Source organism: Acomys minous, assembly GCF_964271855.1.
Source record: "Acomys minous genome assembly, chromosome: 19".
Taxonomy (NCBI): Eukaryota; Metazoa; Chordata; class Mammalia; order Rodentia; family Muridae; genus Acomys; species Acomys minous.
In genome coordinates, this window is record NC_140499.1 from 31,671,673 (window position 1) to 31,689,393 (window position 17,721).

The 17,721-nt window shown below is 38.5% G+C and overlaps 1 protein-coding gene across 5 annotated transcripts in view; it reads left to right on the forward strand.

Annotated features, from left to right (window-relative positions):
• The window catches only part of NBEA (neurobeachin), a 545,308-nt gene that overhangs the window by 281,271 nt on the left and 246,316 nt on the right, over positions 1-17,721 (forward strand). For all 5 annotated transcript variants that reach the window (XM_084768707.1, XM_084768708.1, XM_084768709.1 and 2 more), the window contains 2 exons: positions 5,396-5,457; positions 14,892-14,956. In XM_084768707.1, the coding sequence (XP_084624833.1) occupies positions 5,396-5,457; positions 14,892-14,956 (127 nt within the window). The remainder of the gene's footprint in view (positions 1-5,395; positions 5,458-14,891; positions 14,957-17,721) is intronic.

The window sequence follows — 17,721 nt, forward strand, 5'->3', positions numbered from 1 at the left end:
AGGGGGAGACCTGGTGGCACTCAGAGGAAGGACAGCAGGTTACCAAGAAGAGACTTGATACCCTATGAACATATACAGGGGGAGGTAATCCCCCTCAGGAACAATCATAGGGGAGGGGAATAAGGGGAAAATGGGAGGGAGGGAAGAATGGGAGGATACAAGGGATGGGATAACCATTGAGATGTAACAAGAATAAATTAATAAAGGAGAAAAAAATGAAAAAATAAAATAAACTTATTTTAATATAAAACTGAAATTCAGTGAATCAAATTTAACATTTTGAATGTACTTAATTCTAGTGTAGCTTCAAGTCATATTAAAATTGATGCAATCAAACTGTCAGAAAAAAAGATACAGGAACATTGTGAAATGTCTAGTGAAGGGTTAGCTCATAATCTTCTGCACATGTTAGCATTATTCATAGGAATAATGGGACTCTAATTCATCATTGGTGTTTGCAGTAGTTTTGTAGTATTGTTCTCGGAGTCTTGCCTTCACTTTTTTTTTAAATTTGGAAATCCATGTCTATTACTCTGTTGATTTCTGAAACAATCTGGTGATTTTTAAAAGTAACTTACAGAGAGGATCCTGCCAGTGTTAGAAGAAATAAATGACATCTTTCAAACACAGAAGTATCGAAAAATGCAGGAAACGGTTATTGTGCCAGAGACGTATGGAGGCTTTGCAGCCTCCTGAAGCCACTCCCTCGTGGTACCCCTCTCTTCCAGCATGGAAAGCGAAGGCACAAGAAACACCATGGGCATTTCCTTCTTTCCTTCACACTCTACAATAGCTGTTCTCAGCCTGTGCGCCGCAGCCCCTTTGGAGATGCGTATCAGTTATCCTGCATCTCAGATGCTTCTATTACTAATTGTAACAGTAGCAAAATTACAGCTATGAAGTAGCAACAAAATTCTATGTTTGTCGGGTCACCACAACATGAGGAATTGTATTAAAATGTCACAGCATTAGGAAGGTTGAAAACCATTGCTCCCAGAATTACATTCCAATTCCATTGTTCTGGTTTGGTTGTTGTTATTGATGGTAGTTAGTTTCTTGGGGTTTTTGTTTGTTTGTTTTATATCTCAAACAATTGTTTTCATCCTCTTTTGCCAACATAGGGTCAACATCAGACAGACAAATGTCATACCTGCAGACATTCGCACACAAGACTGCTAACCCTACTGTCCTATGCACCCTCTGAGCTTCTGGATCATGTGTCAAGTCACCTGTTAACAGTACCTGCACTGCACTCCTCACTTTAGTTAAACAGATGCTCTCTAGGACAGTGAACCCAATGCTCAGAATGTGTCTTCTACAGGAATTGGACTCTTGTTCTTTCAATTTTCTTACCCCTCCCCCACCTTACTAACATATTTTGTTTGGTTTCTGTCAACTACTGATGGTTTCTAAGTACTTGTTGAGATTCTTTGTCATAGATGTCTGTCAAAGTCTCCTGTTTCAGAATAATGCCTTCGTGACAGGGGATGTGATGTTGCTTCCAAGATGAGTCACTTTGCTTGTTGTATATTGACTGTTACCCTTCACTTCCCACCAAGAGGAACAGCATTAGAGACTGGACTGTTATGCTGAAAGCTAAAGGGTTCTTTCAACTTAATCTTCAAGTTCAACAGATACATAGGTCAGACCCTCAGGTTTACTGTGGAGTCTTACTGCTCTTTAAAAGAAGTGTTACGGTAGCCTTGGCTAGTGTTTGTACTGAACAAAGATAGCTTGGTCCCAAGGCCAAGTTTATAACTTCATACTCATTTGGGTAGTTTGTAATTTGGTCTACCCTTCGCCATACTGTTTTCATTTTACTGTTTTACTTGGTTTGGTTTTAATCAAGAGGAAATGTATTCTCAAAGTTCCTAGTAAATGTATACCCAAATATTTGCCAATTTGGCATAATTGTTTTCTCTTAATATTTGTTTTGCTAGCTGTCTGGATCTAGACCATGTAATCAGCATGCACATATGCCTGTCTTGGCTACCCATTAGGTGATGTCATCCTTCAGCAGTATGGTTCATAGAGTATACAGAAGCTCTCAGCATCTCTTATTTTCCAGCCTTCTTCCCCTAGTGCCACAAATACCTACTATTGCCATCCATCTCTTTGCTTTGTGCTACAAAACCAGTATGGCTTGCAGTGTTGGGTTAGTGTTTGTGGGCACCATATTCATTCTGATGAGTAAATACTATCTGGTAGCATTTTGTTGACTGGCTTGTACTTCTGTCCCCACCTCCCAAATAATGGACTCACTGTGCAGTGTTGCTTGAACTAACAGAGCACCACCTGCCTCTGCATCACATGTATGGCTCCATTGAAGTCTACTTTTTAGTTAATAAAGCACAGATTGTCATCAGACAATAGGAATGCCATTGTCCGTCCTTGGAACCATTTCCCCCACTTCTATCTGCTCATAGCTCTTCACCTTAGCTTCTCAAACCACTTGTAATTTTCTTTCTCCAGCCTTTTTCTGAACTTAGTTCAGCAGCCCCATACTCCAGTCATCCATCCCCAAGGTACAGAGCTCTAGTGAGACATTTCTCTTTGTTCCTTGATCATGCTATGCTTGTTGCATAGTATATTGCTTCCCCTTTTCACATCTGACCAAAGTACAACCCTTCACCAAGGAAGCTGACTGAGTCTCCCCAGTCACACTTGACCATCAAGACTTTCCTTAATATCCTATATTACTAACTCACATAGGTGCTGGATTGTTACGTAGAAATAATAAAATAGTCATTCTAATTAAATGATGTAATATGGGCCTCCACATTGGTCTCATCACCATGTCTTTCACTTTATTAGTCTATCAAATGCTCTAATGATAAGTGATTCAAATGATTAATTTTATAAGGTATCTCAGTTACAGCATGGAACACTTGATGAGCTGTCATTACTAAGCTGTTATTTATCACTATAAAGTGCTTACATTTTACTTTTAGAGATGTTATCAGATGCCTTGGTTCAGTCACAGAATTCAGTGTACTAAGACCTGTGTTAGTACACCATTTGCCAGTGTCTGAACAATTTAGAGTAGTTTGTGGCATGGCTGGATAAATTTTACGTTCTTGAGCTTGTGATTAAAGTTCCACAGAAATTATTTTAATGTTTCTTAAATTTGAAAATATGGTGATGTTTATAAGGATAAAATATTACCTGTGTGTACATTTCATTATCACAGGCATCACACTGCATGTCACCTATTTGTTTTGTTTGTACTTTTTCTAACCTCTAGGAATAATTTACAATAATTCTAGTAAGTTTCCAACGTATCCTTAGCATGTGTTCTCATCAGTATTAGGTCTGTTACTACTTTCTGGCTTGTCCTTTGAGAATTGGTGCCTCTGACCAGAACTAATTAGACAAAACACTCTGGTAAAGAGTGAGGCTCTACAGACCTGAGTTCCTTTTGTACACACGGAATAGCAAAATGGTGTTATCTTGCTATCCTGTTGGTTTGTTCACATTCCTTTTGGGGGGTGGGGATGCAATACTGACGTGAGCTTTCACATTTTTCTTATAAAGAAATGATATTTCTAGGGGTTATAAATGTGACTATTACATAAGAGTTTATTTAAAATTAGCTGATAACAATTCCATTTTTATAAGTTTTTACTTCAAAGTATTATGTATCCACAGTTAACACAGAATAAGGAGGACAGTTCTTACAGAATGGTAGTATTCTCTCTGTTGTTAGGGCCATATCTTAATTATGATCTTGTGGCCTTTTTCTTAAGGTTTTCTTTGTCAAAATCCAAGTACTTGATCAGCCAACAAGCGATAAATGTTCCATTAATCTTTCTGACTCTGTAGCTCTTGACTGTGAGGATTTCTGATCAGTTACACGACATGTCTTTTAAACAAGCTTTTCACATCGGTCTCTTATTTCATTAGCTGTCTGCCCAGGATCTGATAAAATGGAGTACCAGTGACTTTTTACAGCTCGCTCTGTCTGATTGTATGACATGAATAAAGTCTTTAGTAAAATAGGCAAAAAGAGATATTTATCCACCCCTTACAATAAATGCTCACGCTAATGCCTAATGTCTACAGCACTTGAGACTGCTACTTGAAATCAACCTAAGAAAACAAGAAAATAAAACCATTGCTTTAGCTTTGCATTTGTTAGCATTTTAAGAGACCAAAGCATCTCTTTCTATAAGATAATTTACTAGGCCAGCAGGTGGGCTCAGCAGGTAAAGTACCTGTGCTCCACAAGCCCAGAGACCTGAGTTCAAGCCCCAGGACAGATCCACACGTTTTGCACATGTGGGCTTGGGTGCCCCCCCTCTCTCACACACACACACATCATGCACTTACTCATAATTAAATTCATTTAAAATATAATTTTTATTGCATTTGTACTTACAAATAAAAAAAATTAAGTGTATTCACCAAACACATTTTCTTTAGAAAACAGCACCATGACTTGGACATTTATTTTAAGGTAGCATCCATTATAATTTATGTGCTCATCAGAGATTATTATTTTAAGGTAACAACCACTCTATTATACTCACACAGATTATTATTAAATCTAATTTACCTCTCCCTAATTTTGGTACTTTCAGTACTAGCAGTTATGATCTACTTCTTTATTATATATAATGTTTTATAGATTATTTTTTATTTTGAAGAGTTGAATAATTAACATCCAAGCTGTTTGTAGATTTTTTTGTTGTCGTTTTTGTTTTCAAAACAGGTTTTCCTCTGTGTGGCCCTGGCCATTCTGGAACTAGCATTGTATACCAGGCTGGCCTGGACCTCAGGAATTCACCTGCCTCTGCTTCCTAGCACCCAGGTTACAGAATGTTTTTTACCTGTACACTAGGAATGGCATTAGCACCTGCTGAGACTGGCATGAGATAGCCATGTAAGGTACTTAACACAGGCCCCTGCAGACACTGAGTCAGTGAGCCTTTTGTGTTCACTGTTTTCATTCCTTGTGGTACCCACTCTGTGAGTTTGAACCATTAACAAGCTGTGGTGAGTGAACTGTGTGTTCGTTGCTTAATTTTTGGTCCTTCAAATAGAAAATGCCAGCAGCTCTTAGATTCGCATTCTTCTCTGCTCCAGGAAACAGTTATACAGCAGTGCCTCCGGATTAAAGCAACTCTGACCAGCTCAACTTGAATAGTCAGCCCTTACATTACATAAACATTTTAAAATACCTTCACCTAGTAACTGAAGCATAAAACCAATATTTTAGCAATTTTCGTATCATTTGTAACATCTGAAAATTTTAAATTAATGCAGACGGGTGTGTAGATGAATATTTTTCATTCACTTAATTTCTGAAGTCTTTCTCAAAGAAATTCGTATAATTCACAGTGAGGTAATTGTGTGCCTGTCTTGTGGTGACTCCCGCTTTGACCTCTCCCTGCAGGCCTCGTTTGTATGAAGTCTAGCACGTCCGTGGTGGAGCTCGTCATGCTGCTTTGCTCTCAGGTAAGAGTGTCATTCCTCGTCATACTAAACTTCATGAGAATTCCTTAGGCGTGTGTAATATTCATCGCAATTTAAACTTTATCTCTCGCTGTGGAGATGCAGAAGATAGTTGGGTGCACCTTGAGGGGCATTAGTGCCTAAATGGCCGTTCCATATAAACACTGCCTTATTCTCTTTCCTTCTCCTCAGCTCTCTCTGGTCTCTGTTTTCCCTGACCTTCCATTGTTTTGTTCTGTCTGTGGCCGGCTTTGTTCTGTGTTCTAAAGGTCTTTTGATGTTGTTTGTGCCATCTTTTAAAGATACTGGAGTACATGTTACAATTTGGAACCATAACTAGTAGTTACTGTCGCTTTCTCGGGTTAGAAATGATAGAAACTCGTCCTTTTTTTGTCAGTACTAAACACATGCAATCCAGCCGTTGGTGAGTCAGCTTTGACGGGCTGCTTTTCCAGTTTTATGTAGAATTAGTATGTATTAATAAATCTAAACATCTACTGAATGGTAGTTATTTTTATTAACAAGAATTTAAAGTATATTGTTTCTTTCCAAACATTATACAAAAACAAAAACAGCAAACAAACAAACAAAAAAACCCTGATGTATCCAAACCTTGATAGAGAAAGAACCATATATTAGTCGTTCAGATGACTAAAATAGAAATTTAATGGTCTTTTCTTTCACCGGGACTTTCAGTCTCCCTGTTATCATATAAACATGAAATATTCTGTAATTAAATGAAAAGGGAGTAGATACATGTTTGTTATAAGTAGCTGGCATAGTTATCCCTGGTCTCCTCAGTAGAAGGATGAGCACACCTGAGGTCCGTAACTGTCCTCAGACCCACCTAACGCCACAGCCAACCCAGATAACCCTAGTGTGTCTTCAGTGGTCTTTAAACATCCTAGAGCAAACAGCAAACCTTACCTATTGACTTATCCCTGGTTTCCTCAGGAGAAGGGTGAACACACCTAAATCCTAGCCAGCCTGAGGTCCGCCTAAAACGCCACAACCAACCCAGATAACCCAAGTGTGACTTCGGCGGTCTTTAAACATCCCAGAGCAAACAGCAAACGCTTACCTTCAGATTTCCGGGTTTCATGTTTACTTTCTCCAGGGGTGTTAGTGGGAAGCCAGGAATACAGCTGAGAGAAAAGCACAGAGGGCACCGGCCCTGGGAGGAGCTCATCTGCAGAGCTTGTGAAAACTGTACCCAATGCTGAGATCCTGAGTTCAAGGGAAGTGCGAGCTCTGTGGACATTTTAGGTGGAGGAGAATCCAAATCTTTAGCAGCTTTTGTGGCAAAGCATAGTTTCCAAAGCCTTCTTTCTTAGCTCTGGCTATCACTGCAGTTCAGAGAAATAAAGAGGAATGTTGCATTAGGATCTGGTGTCTTTGATGGCCTCTTTTTCTAATTGTAGGTTTAACATTACCCATTTGCTGGCTCCAGGAATTCCTGCCATTAGGGGCCCTAGAGATGAAACTTTGCCTCAGATATTGATTGGAAGGAAGAGTGGGAAATGTAAGCTCTCTGTAGTGCACTTTCCTCTGTGTGTCAGCAGGACAGCATGACAAACAGGCCTCTTAGATTGATTTTCAAATTGAATTTTAAAAATAATTCAGGGTTTGAACACTGAAATTTTTAAATGTTTCAAGTGGTTTATCGGGTAAATATCCATCACATAAGTAACTTAAAAGTATTCACGTTAAAAATAATTCTGTTTTGTTATTTTTCTGTTAATGTGTTTTGTTACTTTCTACAAAGAATTTTTAAGAAAGCAAATGAGTTTCATTCCATCAAAGGGTAAGTTAACTATATTAGTGTGAAACTGAGCTTCTAAATACATCATTGCAGATCATTAGTTGCTCCACAGATGTCCCCCAAACTTTGGTTTTGAGGTTACTAAGGAAAATGGATACATTTTCAAAATGTTCTTAAAATAATATGACATTTTTCACTGCTACTAAAATTCATGATTTTCACCAATTAGTAGGATGACCACAGAAGTGGCAGAAAGTTAACAGTGCTGTGGAGATAGCTTAGCCTAGCCCTCTGCAAAGCGTGCTCTTTTCTGCAGGCCTTAATGCACCTCTTCCATGGGAGCTGATCCCTGTAGAATTAGCACCAGTCTGTGAGCTGTCTTCCTGCCAAGGCAGGCACTCATGATGAATCTTTAAGACCGTGGACCTCAGAGCTCTTTTGGCTTTGTTTGACTGTCAACCACCACAGGATGTCGAGCAGCAGCGAGCGAGAGTAACAAAGGTAGTTCAAAGTACGTGTCCTTACTGTCTGGATATGTTATATGCCTCTTTCCTCCACACTGAAAAATAACCTTAAAATATTATCCATGCTGTGATTTAATTCCTACTAAAATAAGTTTTTAATGCAAATGTTTTGGAGTTTGTTTGTGTGGAATTTATTTTTCCTCAAACATAGACAGGATATTGAAAACTCAAATTGTGTTTCAGAGAATAAGCAATGGGGATTGAAAGGAAAAGGCAGTGAACTTCGTTTTGGATGCCCTACAATTCTCTCTGCTAAGGCTCATTAGATGCTTTTAGTTTTACACTTTCATTTTTTTGTTGGAAATTCCATGTTAAATTTTATTATTTATTTATTTTTTATTTATTATTTATTAAGAATATTTTATTTTCTTTCTTATCTGAGTGCCTGAAAAGAATTACTCTTGCCAAAAGTTTGTGTCCAAAATGTGCTCTAAATTCACATGAGATCACATTACAGATGTCTGAAGGTACTTGTCAAAGATAATTCAGTTCATATGGCACCCTCTAAACTCCAAGGGGCATGGCGTCCAGTCTACCCCCTGTGGAATTTTGGGTTTTTTTTTAAACATATTTTCAGTTTCAAGAAGAAATTACCATTCCACTGGAATTTGTTTATTATTCCAAAAACACAGGGCAGTTTTTACTATATTTAGATTCTTCTCCCCATGTACATCTTAAACTTTAAGAATTATTTGTCCTTCACTCATGGCTTGTGTTAATATAGCATCTTTTTAACAAATGTTTTATCATTTTGAAGTATAAGGAATTGTATAAGGTGGTTAGTTTGGGAAAGGAACCCATGGTCAGTGCCCTGCACAGGCTCCTCCTCAGCTGTGGGTAGCATGGTGCCTGACTGTTTATTTCTGCAGTGTTGTGGCTGAGGAGATCCCCAGCCCAGGCACTTACTTCCCTCCTAAGGTATCCTGGGTGTACTACATTCTTTGATGAATAGCAGGTTGAGTTTTTCAAGCAAACTTTTTAGGTACTATAATAGTTTCTAATTATTTCCAGATTTTCTTTTTAGGAAATCACCATGAAAAGAACTCTTAAGGAAAGCTGAGTGGTGTTACCCACAGGATTTCCCTAAGTTTCCATCAGTAAAGCTTAGCAGATGCACATGCACTTCTCTTTATGTGTCAAGAGATAATTGAGGGGCCTCATGAAAAAAAATCATATTATCAGTATTTAAGTGCTTTCTGACTTAAAGCGCTGATTAAGCAAACCTGCTACATAAATCATTCCTGCTCTCATTAAAAAGCTTAACATACATAAGTTAAAATAATGACTCTTAGGATCTGTGTATGATGTGCTCAGCATGAATTATTTTGTGGCTCGTATGACTTTGTTCTTTCCTAAATACTTCATATATTTAACTAAAAGGATTTGGTGACTAGTGTGGTCAGGGTGTGACTTGGGGCTTTAGAAACAGTACTCACAAAGGAGCCACAACTGAGGAAAAGCCTTTTCCTTTCAAGTGATTTGGCCTTTGAACATTTCATTTTTAAAAAACGTTTTCTCCAATTTGGTACAGTTTAGTCAGATGGTACAAAAGCAAAAGATTTTCATCTACATGTAATAAAGCCAAGATGAGGTTCTAAGGCGAGGCTGAAACACAGAGGCATAGACTTAGTACTGGGAGGACTTTAGATTGCGTAGTAAGGTGATAAAAATGAGAGAACCAGAAGTAGATCCTGTGTTTTTCCTCCAGACCTTTGGAAATACCATTCAATCCCAGTCACGGTGACTCAGTGCTTAGGCAGTCTGTGACCACCTTTTGTTAGTGTTGTGGAGTTACTAAGGCTTTAGTGACATGCTTCTATTCACACAGGAGCTTGGCTTTGTCTATGGCATTGCAAATTACCCATCTGAATTTGAAGGCAATGAGACAGAATAAAAAATGAGATTTTCTTATTGATGTAATCAAGCAATATGTGTCTGTGGCTCTGAAGACTGAGTGGTCATGGGAGGCTCTATGGAAATAGGCCCTGATCTGGTAAACATTCCCTGCAGTCTTGTCAGGGAAGGAGACACAGCCCTTGGAGACAGTCCAAACATGTCTGCAGGTCTATTGGTCTGTCCTCTTATGTCTCTCCTCAGGCCTAGGACCAACCTTGTTTATTGCATATAAAATATTAAATAACTAAGATTAGTGAGGTGGCTTCCATGGACAAAAGTGCTTGATCCCCAAGCCTGACAACCAGAGTTTGATCCCCACAACCCATGGCGAAATAAGAGAAGCCAATACCTAAAACTGTTACCTCATTTCTGAACAAAGAAAAAGAGAGAGAAATATATAGGGAGGGTATGACTGCTCCTAGGTATGGTGGAGGAGACAAAAGGAAAAGTACAGTAGTTATGAGGAGAGCACAGCCAGAGACATTTGGAAGGGTCCAGAGTGAACATGCACCTAACTGAGCCATGTGAGGAGAGGGGAAGAGGGAGAGAGGGGCACCAGGAGCATCAGCCAAGAGGGCAAGAGGCCAAAAAGGTCAGAAAAATATTTTTAAAAAGGGAAGAGCAGCAGGGAGTCGGAGTGGGGTGGGGTGGCAGCCCAGCCACTAGGCTGGGGAGTTCAGGGTGAGGGGCAGGGTATACCTACCAGGGGGACCCTGTAACTGCCAGGGACTGAGGCATGCTGGGAGAACCTGGGAGCCAGAATCCACTTTGATGTGTTAATAGTCACCTCCAGTCATGCATTCCACGGCACAAGCATGCTGACACACCCTACCCCCAGTATAACACATCAATATTAATAATAATAAATAATAATAATATAGTTTATTATAAAAATCAGACAGTATATTTATTGGGTTATAGAGAGTATTCCACACCTTCCTGGGTGTTTTTCAAATGAAGTTTACATAATATTTTTCTGAATCTTTTAACAGTCCATCCTTTTGCTTGGTGTTTCCTCTAAGCTCCCTCTCTTCATGTTTGTATGAATTGGTTTTAACAGATGTGGATGCTTACCCTCAAAAAAGGAAGCTCCCACGGGACACTCAGCAAAGGGCAAGGAGGCCATTCTGTAAGGAGAGCAGCCCAGCCCCGCTCAGGAGAGCCTGCCCCTTGTCCCATGCTGCTTCTCGTGTCGGACAGAAGGCCTTCTTACTCTCATGCCTGATCACAATGGGAAGAGTTATATTTCACATGGTCATCTTTTGAAGTTTGTTTTAGAAGTTCTTCTTGTGTCAATTCTAAGACTTGAAGAGATTCAAAACCACATCTGTAAATAAATCCTAAATTGTATATTTGAATGTGACATTTGGCTTGCTTTCTGCTGCTCCTGTTGTTGTACATGTCCAGCTCTAATCCTCAGTGATCAATCACAATACAGTTTTCCTGTAGCTGAACCTGGCTTTGTATCCTACTAGGGGCTTGAGCACCCCTAAACACAGGTATTCCTGTGGGAGTTTAGAACAGTCTGTCATAGATGCCAGCGTGCATGCTACACATGCTAATAGTTGGAAAGACCCTTGCTTTAGAACAGTTTAGTTAAAAATCTAGTCTTTATCATAAGTACAAGCAAAATTACATATATATTGATGAAAAATTTTATAATGTTTAATTTATTAGCAGTGATCTACTAAAATTCCAGGAGACCTCATGTTTATCTTCACGTATTTTTTTATGCTGCCTGTTTGTTTTTCCATGATCGTACTTTATATTAGAACCATGGAAGGAAACTGCTTATTTCCTTATTGCTCTCTCGGACTCATGATTAGCCTTTCTTTAACCCAGGATCACTACCTAGTGGTAGCATTGCCCGTAGCAGGCTGGGCTCTCCCACATCTATCAGCATTCAAGACGGTGCACACAGACAAGCCCATAGCTCAGTCTGACCTAGTCAGTGTTGCCATTGCACTTCCCTCTCTCTGCCCAGGTCACTGCCACTTGTGTCAAGTTCACAGTAAAAACTAACCAGCACACTTTCACATTCATAGACAATGTGCGGGTCTCTGCTCTTTTTGTAATGTATACATTATCCTTCTCTTCAGTTCTTATTAGTAGCTTCACTAGCTTATTAGTCAGATTTTTCAGCATGTCATCATCTTACCAGTTACAATGAACATTTACTCAAAAGATTTTAAGGACTACCACCACTTTTGGTGGTAGGGAAAATATACAATCAATTTTCAATTCTCAGAAGATTTTAAATCTATTCTTATCTTCCTAGTTTTTTCCTCTAATATTTGCCATGTTTTTTAAAAGTTTAAGATGGATTAAATATCTAAGGATATTAAGTTGGCATGTTTAACTTTATACAAAGAAGAAGGAATGAAGAATGTGCATTGAGCTGACATAGATGAGGAGAAACTGATGGAAAGCTCTCAGCCTGCGCTGTCTAGCGGTCATCTGACTGCCAGAGGAGAACATAGGGATTTCATTGTCATCCTTCTGGAACTTATTTGTCTTCAAAGTGTTCCATTTCAAACGGTCTTCACACAAGATCCAATTCCTGGAGAAAGTCCCTCATCTTACGGACATTTTATGCGTTCACAAAGAAGAGTTTAAAATGGTGACGAAGCTGGTTTAAAGACTTGGTGGTCCTCTGCAAGCGTTTTTACTTGATATTAAATGTTTCCCACAAAGATAAAGATGTGATGCGGGGTGTTCATGCACCCAGCAGTATGCAGTTATGCTGTCCCTTTACTCATCGTGCGTTGATGTTGTGCAGGGCTCTCTAGGGGCAAGATATAGCCTAAGAAAGCATCTAGTTCACATAATACAGAGTAATGTAGAGCAGGCCACATCCTGATCTCAACATTCTGTTCAAGGGTATATATTTGTCTTCAATACAAATTTCTTAAATGAAGTCTTATACTTCTTTTATTCCAATGGCTTACTAATATTTAAACACCAACATCTTTACCTTAGTTCTGACTTCGTACTACTATTTCTGTATCAAATTATCATCTGGCCTAAAGACAGATAAAGCAGATTACAGATAATGTTAATTTGATCTATATAGTTTTCAAAACATTTACTCTGTTCGTCTTGTGGACAGGGAACAACTTGTAGTTCATTGGTAATTGGATGTGTGCTATAAAATGTGAGTTCTGTGTGTTTCAGGAGCTCACAGCACTTGCAGAGCTGTAGCAGCCCAACAGACAACAGGCTCAAGAAATTGCCTGTAAGACAGTTCTTCATAGTGGAATGCCTCTTACATAGTGTCTGTTTTCTCTGGGGAAACTGTGATCATAGTAAATGTCAACTAGTCCTAAAAAGCTAGTATCTTGTGTGGAATCTTGATTTGCAGTAAACATAGTATTTAAGATGAACATCTAAAAGGATGATAGTGTGGCACCTATTTAAAATGTAAGAAAAGAAGGCCCCTGTGATTTTCAATAAAGATGAATTTGAAGAGAGTTCTGAGAAATGGAGCAGCCTTGTCAAGGTGCTGGTGGCTTTGTGCTGTCCCCATTCTTCTCCCAGTTACTGCTTCTTTGTGCTGAAAGTGTAGACTGGTGGTTTGCCTTGAAATAATCCTCTATAGACTTATTCTCCGCACAAATGCAAAGCTCTGAATTGGAATGTGACCCAGAGGGAAGAAAAGCTTTGAGTTGACAAGACTAAGTTTTGTAAACCTGAATTCATAGTCAGGGTAATTGAATACCTCTGGATAGCCAGAATTTCATATATAAGGAAAAGCGTGGGTTCCTATATGATGAGCTAAATAAAGTTTTGTTCCAATGCTGCCATTGTTAATTAATAATTTATAACTAATAATGCCACTATTAATTATAACTACTATAATCATTCAAAAAAGACATGGATTGAGTTTACTCATAAGTTGATTTCAACTGGATTTAAAACTTGGATGGCATTTCATGCACACATTATGCCACCATGTCATTTATGCTGTAAAAATACTATATAAAATAAATGATTTTCCATGTGCAAAAAAAAAGAAAGCATAGTCATGGGATATGATTTATAGATGAGTGACATGAGTAATCAATAGAGATTATATATGTATATATATATGAAACTAGGAATTATTTGTAGAATTACTGAAAGGAATATAATTTTCAGTATTAAGAAAACTTACTGGCCAACTATATGGGTTTTTTTTGTTTTTTGTTTTTTGTTGGGTTTTTTGTTTGTTTTTTAACTATATGTTTTTTAAGAAAGCTGAAGTTACTTGAATAATAAACCCAAAGCCAAAATGAATATTTAAATTATATTACAAATATTCTGTGGGAAGAATACAAAACAAGCAGCATTCTTTCCTAATCCAAAACACTGTGTGAGAACTGTTGATGTTCATAGTTCTGGCCCTTTCTCTGTGGCACTACCAGATTCAGGCATTTAGCAAATTTAGCTAATCTCCAGTTAGCAAAGAGAGAATACAGTAGAGTGTTATTTTTACCATTAAGAATTGTGTCACACATTTTAAAAGAATATGGTTGTAGCTTTGTGCGGTTTCATTTTTTTAAAATGTGAATCTAACTAGAGCAGTTTGTTCCCAAGGTAATCTAAAGATATGAATTGTGTAAAGGCACAGGTACATAAATGTATAAATTACCTAATTTCAGCAACATAAATGCATACACACACAAAGGCACAGTTGCATAAAGCATATGTGCATAAAGGCAATATATATATATATATATAACATAGATATATAAAGGCATAGGTGCATAATGGCACAGGAGCCTAAAATTATATTGTATAAAAATACAAATGCTTAAAGGCAAAGGTATATAAAGGGGCAGATGCATAAAGTTATAGTGCATAAAGGTATATGTATGTCAACATCTAGATGCATAAAGGCATTTCTTATTTTGCTTCCAGTTGTAATGAAAATAATATGTCATTGATTAGAATTTTCAGTAGTATAACCTATCTCTTCATATCTGTGCATAGCTTCAGGCCTCTGTTGGTCATTTGTTCTTTTCTGGGAGCAGCCACCTTACCTACTGTCTTACTTCCCAGCAAACTTCAGTTTCCAAAACCACCTTAACTGTGAATCAAGGTCATTTAATTTCTTTTTCTTTCTTCTGAAATGGCACTTCTTATAAAACCTTGTAACGGCATTTGAAAACAAAGTGTGGTGGAGGTTAGGAACAGTGTCAACATGGTCCTAAACTAGTTGCTATTTTATTTGCATGTTCATTTTTTTTACATCTGTTTTTGCTTTATTCCTTTAGGAATGGCAGAATTCTATCCAGAAGAATGCAGGCCTTGCATTTATTGAACTCATCAATGAAGGAAGGTAATTAATTTTACACTTTTTGGGCAACTAGACAGTGTGCATTTAATTCCACTGGGCAACTGCTCTTTCATACCATCTGTTCTAAAAATTGTAAGAAAATAGCTTTGATTTAAATAATTTAACATGTAGGCACTTAAATTTTAAATTAACAAATTTTAGGTGTTAAGTGTTTAGTTTTAGAAACAAAGCATATATGAAATAATGAACTATATTTATGATGTTTTGTGAGATTTGAGCCACATCTTACTGAGTAGTGAGGTTGTGTTCGACAGATCAAGTGAACCCAGCCTGCAGCCCCATCTGCCACCCCATCTGTTTTCAGGCTAAGCTCAGGGTTTACACTTGAGCCCCTTTTCAGTTCACGCGAAGCGGCTTCATCTGAGCCTCCCAAGCAATTGGTACCTGGATGAAAGTATAAGGCATGTTCAATACAGAAGGTGTAGGAGCCTTAGGTAGGAGTGTCTGTTACCATTGTTAACGATGCCATAGGTGAGATTTTGTTTGAAACCATTGTACTTATCACTGTCATGAGTGGTTGTTTACTCATGATTTTTACAGTGCCATATGGGTGGTATACACATTAAGGTTACTAGAGCTGTCACCATTTAATATGTGTAGTTTCTGTCAACTCGAGACAAGCAGCTGCTACAAGTTGCATTTCCTAAATGATACAGTACATTCTATGTAAAATAATTATTAAATATTTGTAACTATGTTTGCTTTTTTGAACAAGCTTTACATAAATGAACATGGCAGCAATGGTTATAGTATTAGAACTTGCTTTTTTCATCAAGAATAATGATCCTTTAAAAGTATGTGGCATCAAAACCCAGTTTTTAGTATTGCTCTGCATTCTTCAAGACCTCACTGCACTGTATCCTGAGAAACTACTTCTCTCTATATGGTATCTCATTCCACACTCCTGCTTTTTAATATCAGTGATTAATCTTTTCATCATAATACAGTTCTGAAATTTAAAATAAGTTTAAGCTTACTGCAGTGTAAAAAAAATGAAGAAAATTATAAGAATTGGTAATAGGGAAAGAAAGATGGCTCAGTGGTTAGGAGGACTGGCTCGTCTTCTAGAGGACCGAGCTTCAGTCTCAGCACCCACATGGTGGCTCACAGCCATCTGTAACTCCAGTTACAGGCCCTGACACCTTCCTCTGACTCTGCATGCACCAGAAATGAAAAAATTATTAATTTGTCAGTAGCAGTTGTAAGAGCTAAGGGAGCTGAAATTCTAGTGCTTTGCTTAGATTATAATTATTGACAGAAAAGAATGATGTTACAAAATTTGCTATCATCAAAGGTATAAAGCTTCTGCAAATTTCATTTTCCAGGAATAGTTTAGGGTTTGCTTTATACTGAGAGGAATTGAAAATAGAGAAAATACTGATCATTTAAAAGCAAAACATCTTAATCAGAAACTCTCATCAAGAACTCACTGCTCCAAAAAAGCTTAGCTGCATAGAGGAAGGAATATTATGATCCTAGTTGAAGGTTATCTTAGTATTGGCAACTATACAGATACAGATAGTTTTGAGAATGAAAATAGTGGTCATTTAAAGGCACAGAACATGAATGAGAAGAATATCTGCTTTGGTAAAGTAAGCTACCATGCTTCAAAAGGGCCTTTATTCTAAAATGTCTTTTATCTTGACAGTGTGTTTAAGGTTGAAGGAACCATGCAGTGACCTGGATTATAGTTAAAAGACCACCAGACTAGAAGAGAATAAAACTGTAGGGATCAGGGCTGTAGATGAAGCAGAGTAGATACTTCTTGCTTAGCATTCAAGAAATCTAGTGTTTGACGCTAGCCATACATAGGCTGGGTGTGCTGGAACATACTTGTAATGCCAATCCTGAGAGGTGGAGACAAGGTTAGAAGTTCAAGGTGATGCTTAGCCATCAGTGAGGTTAGTCTAGAATACACAAGACTTTGTCTTAAAGAATAGACAAGAACTTGTAGACAATGGGTATGATATAGTACAAAAACCCAGAGGCAAACAGTAACAAGGTATTCTGCTGAGGAGGTCTTTCCAGTCATCCCAGAGCTAGTGGATGCACTGCAGCGGACTCCAGCAATGGAGGGTCCTGCCGAGACAGAACTTGTGGTGCTCAAAGAAAGTCATCCCTGAGGCTTAGGCCTAGTTTGCATGTGATGCACACATTCGAGGGCTCATCGTGGCCCCAGACTACCCTGTGAGAGTGAGGCTTCAGTCATCTTTTTGAGGCTGATGTCACAGTGGGGATGGAAAGACAAACACATTACAGGGTCTCATTTGGAAATTAGATCAACAAGATTATGGTGGAAGAGAGAAGAGAAAGAAACAAACAAGTTGAAAACAAGGACAGCCTGGTTTCTGACTTTGATAAATGGGTGCCGTGTGGTAGAAGTCCAGCTCACCCAGGGAGAGCACTTTAGGAGGGCCATGTTTGATGAGAGGTGCTTTTGCTTTGGGTTACACCGAACCTGTGAAATCCCCAGCTACAGAGGTTAAGTGGGTATTAAAGGACTTGGCTCTTGAGCTCTTCAGAAAGCAAGCTGGAAGGGTTTTAGGTGAGTGGGAACACAAAGGCAAGCTTCCAGTGCATGAGGCCCACCCCTTCCCCCACATCTCCACGCGTTTGCCCCTCTATGTCTTCTGGAGTTAGCTCAGATACTACCTATCACAGACATTCCTGTGGACAACCCCGTCGCATGGCATAATCACCAGTTATCTTCCTTGTCATCAGTTAACAGCTCTCTACCATAACCTCCT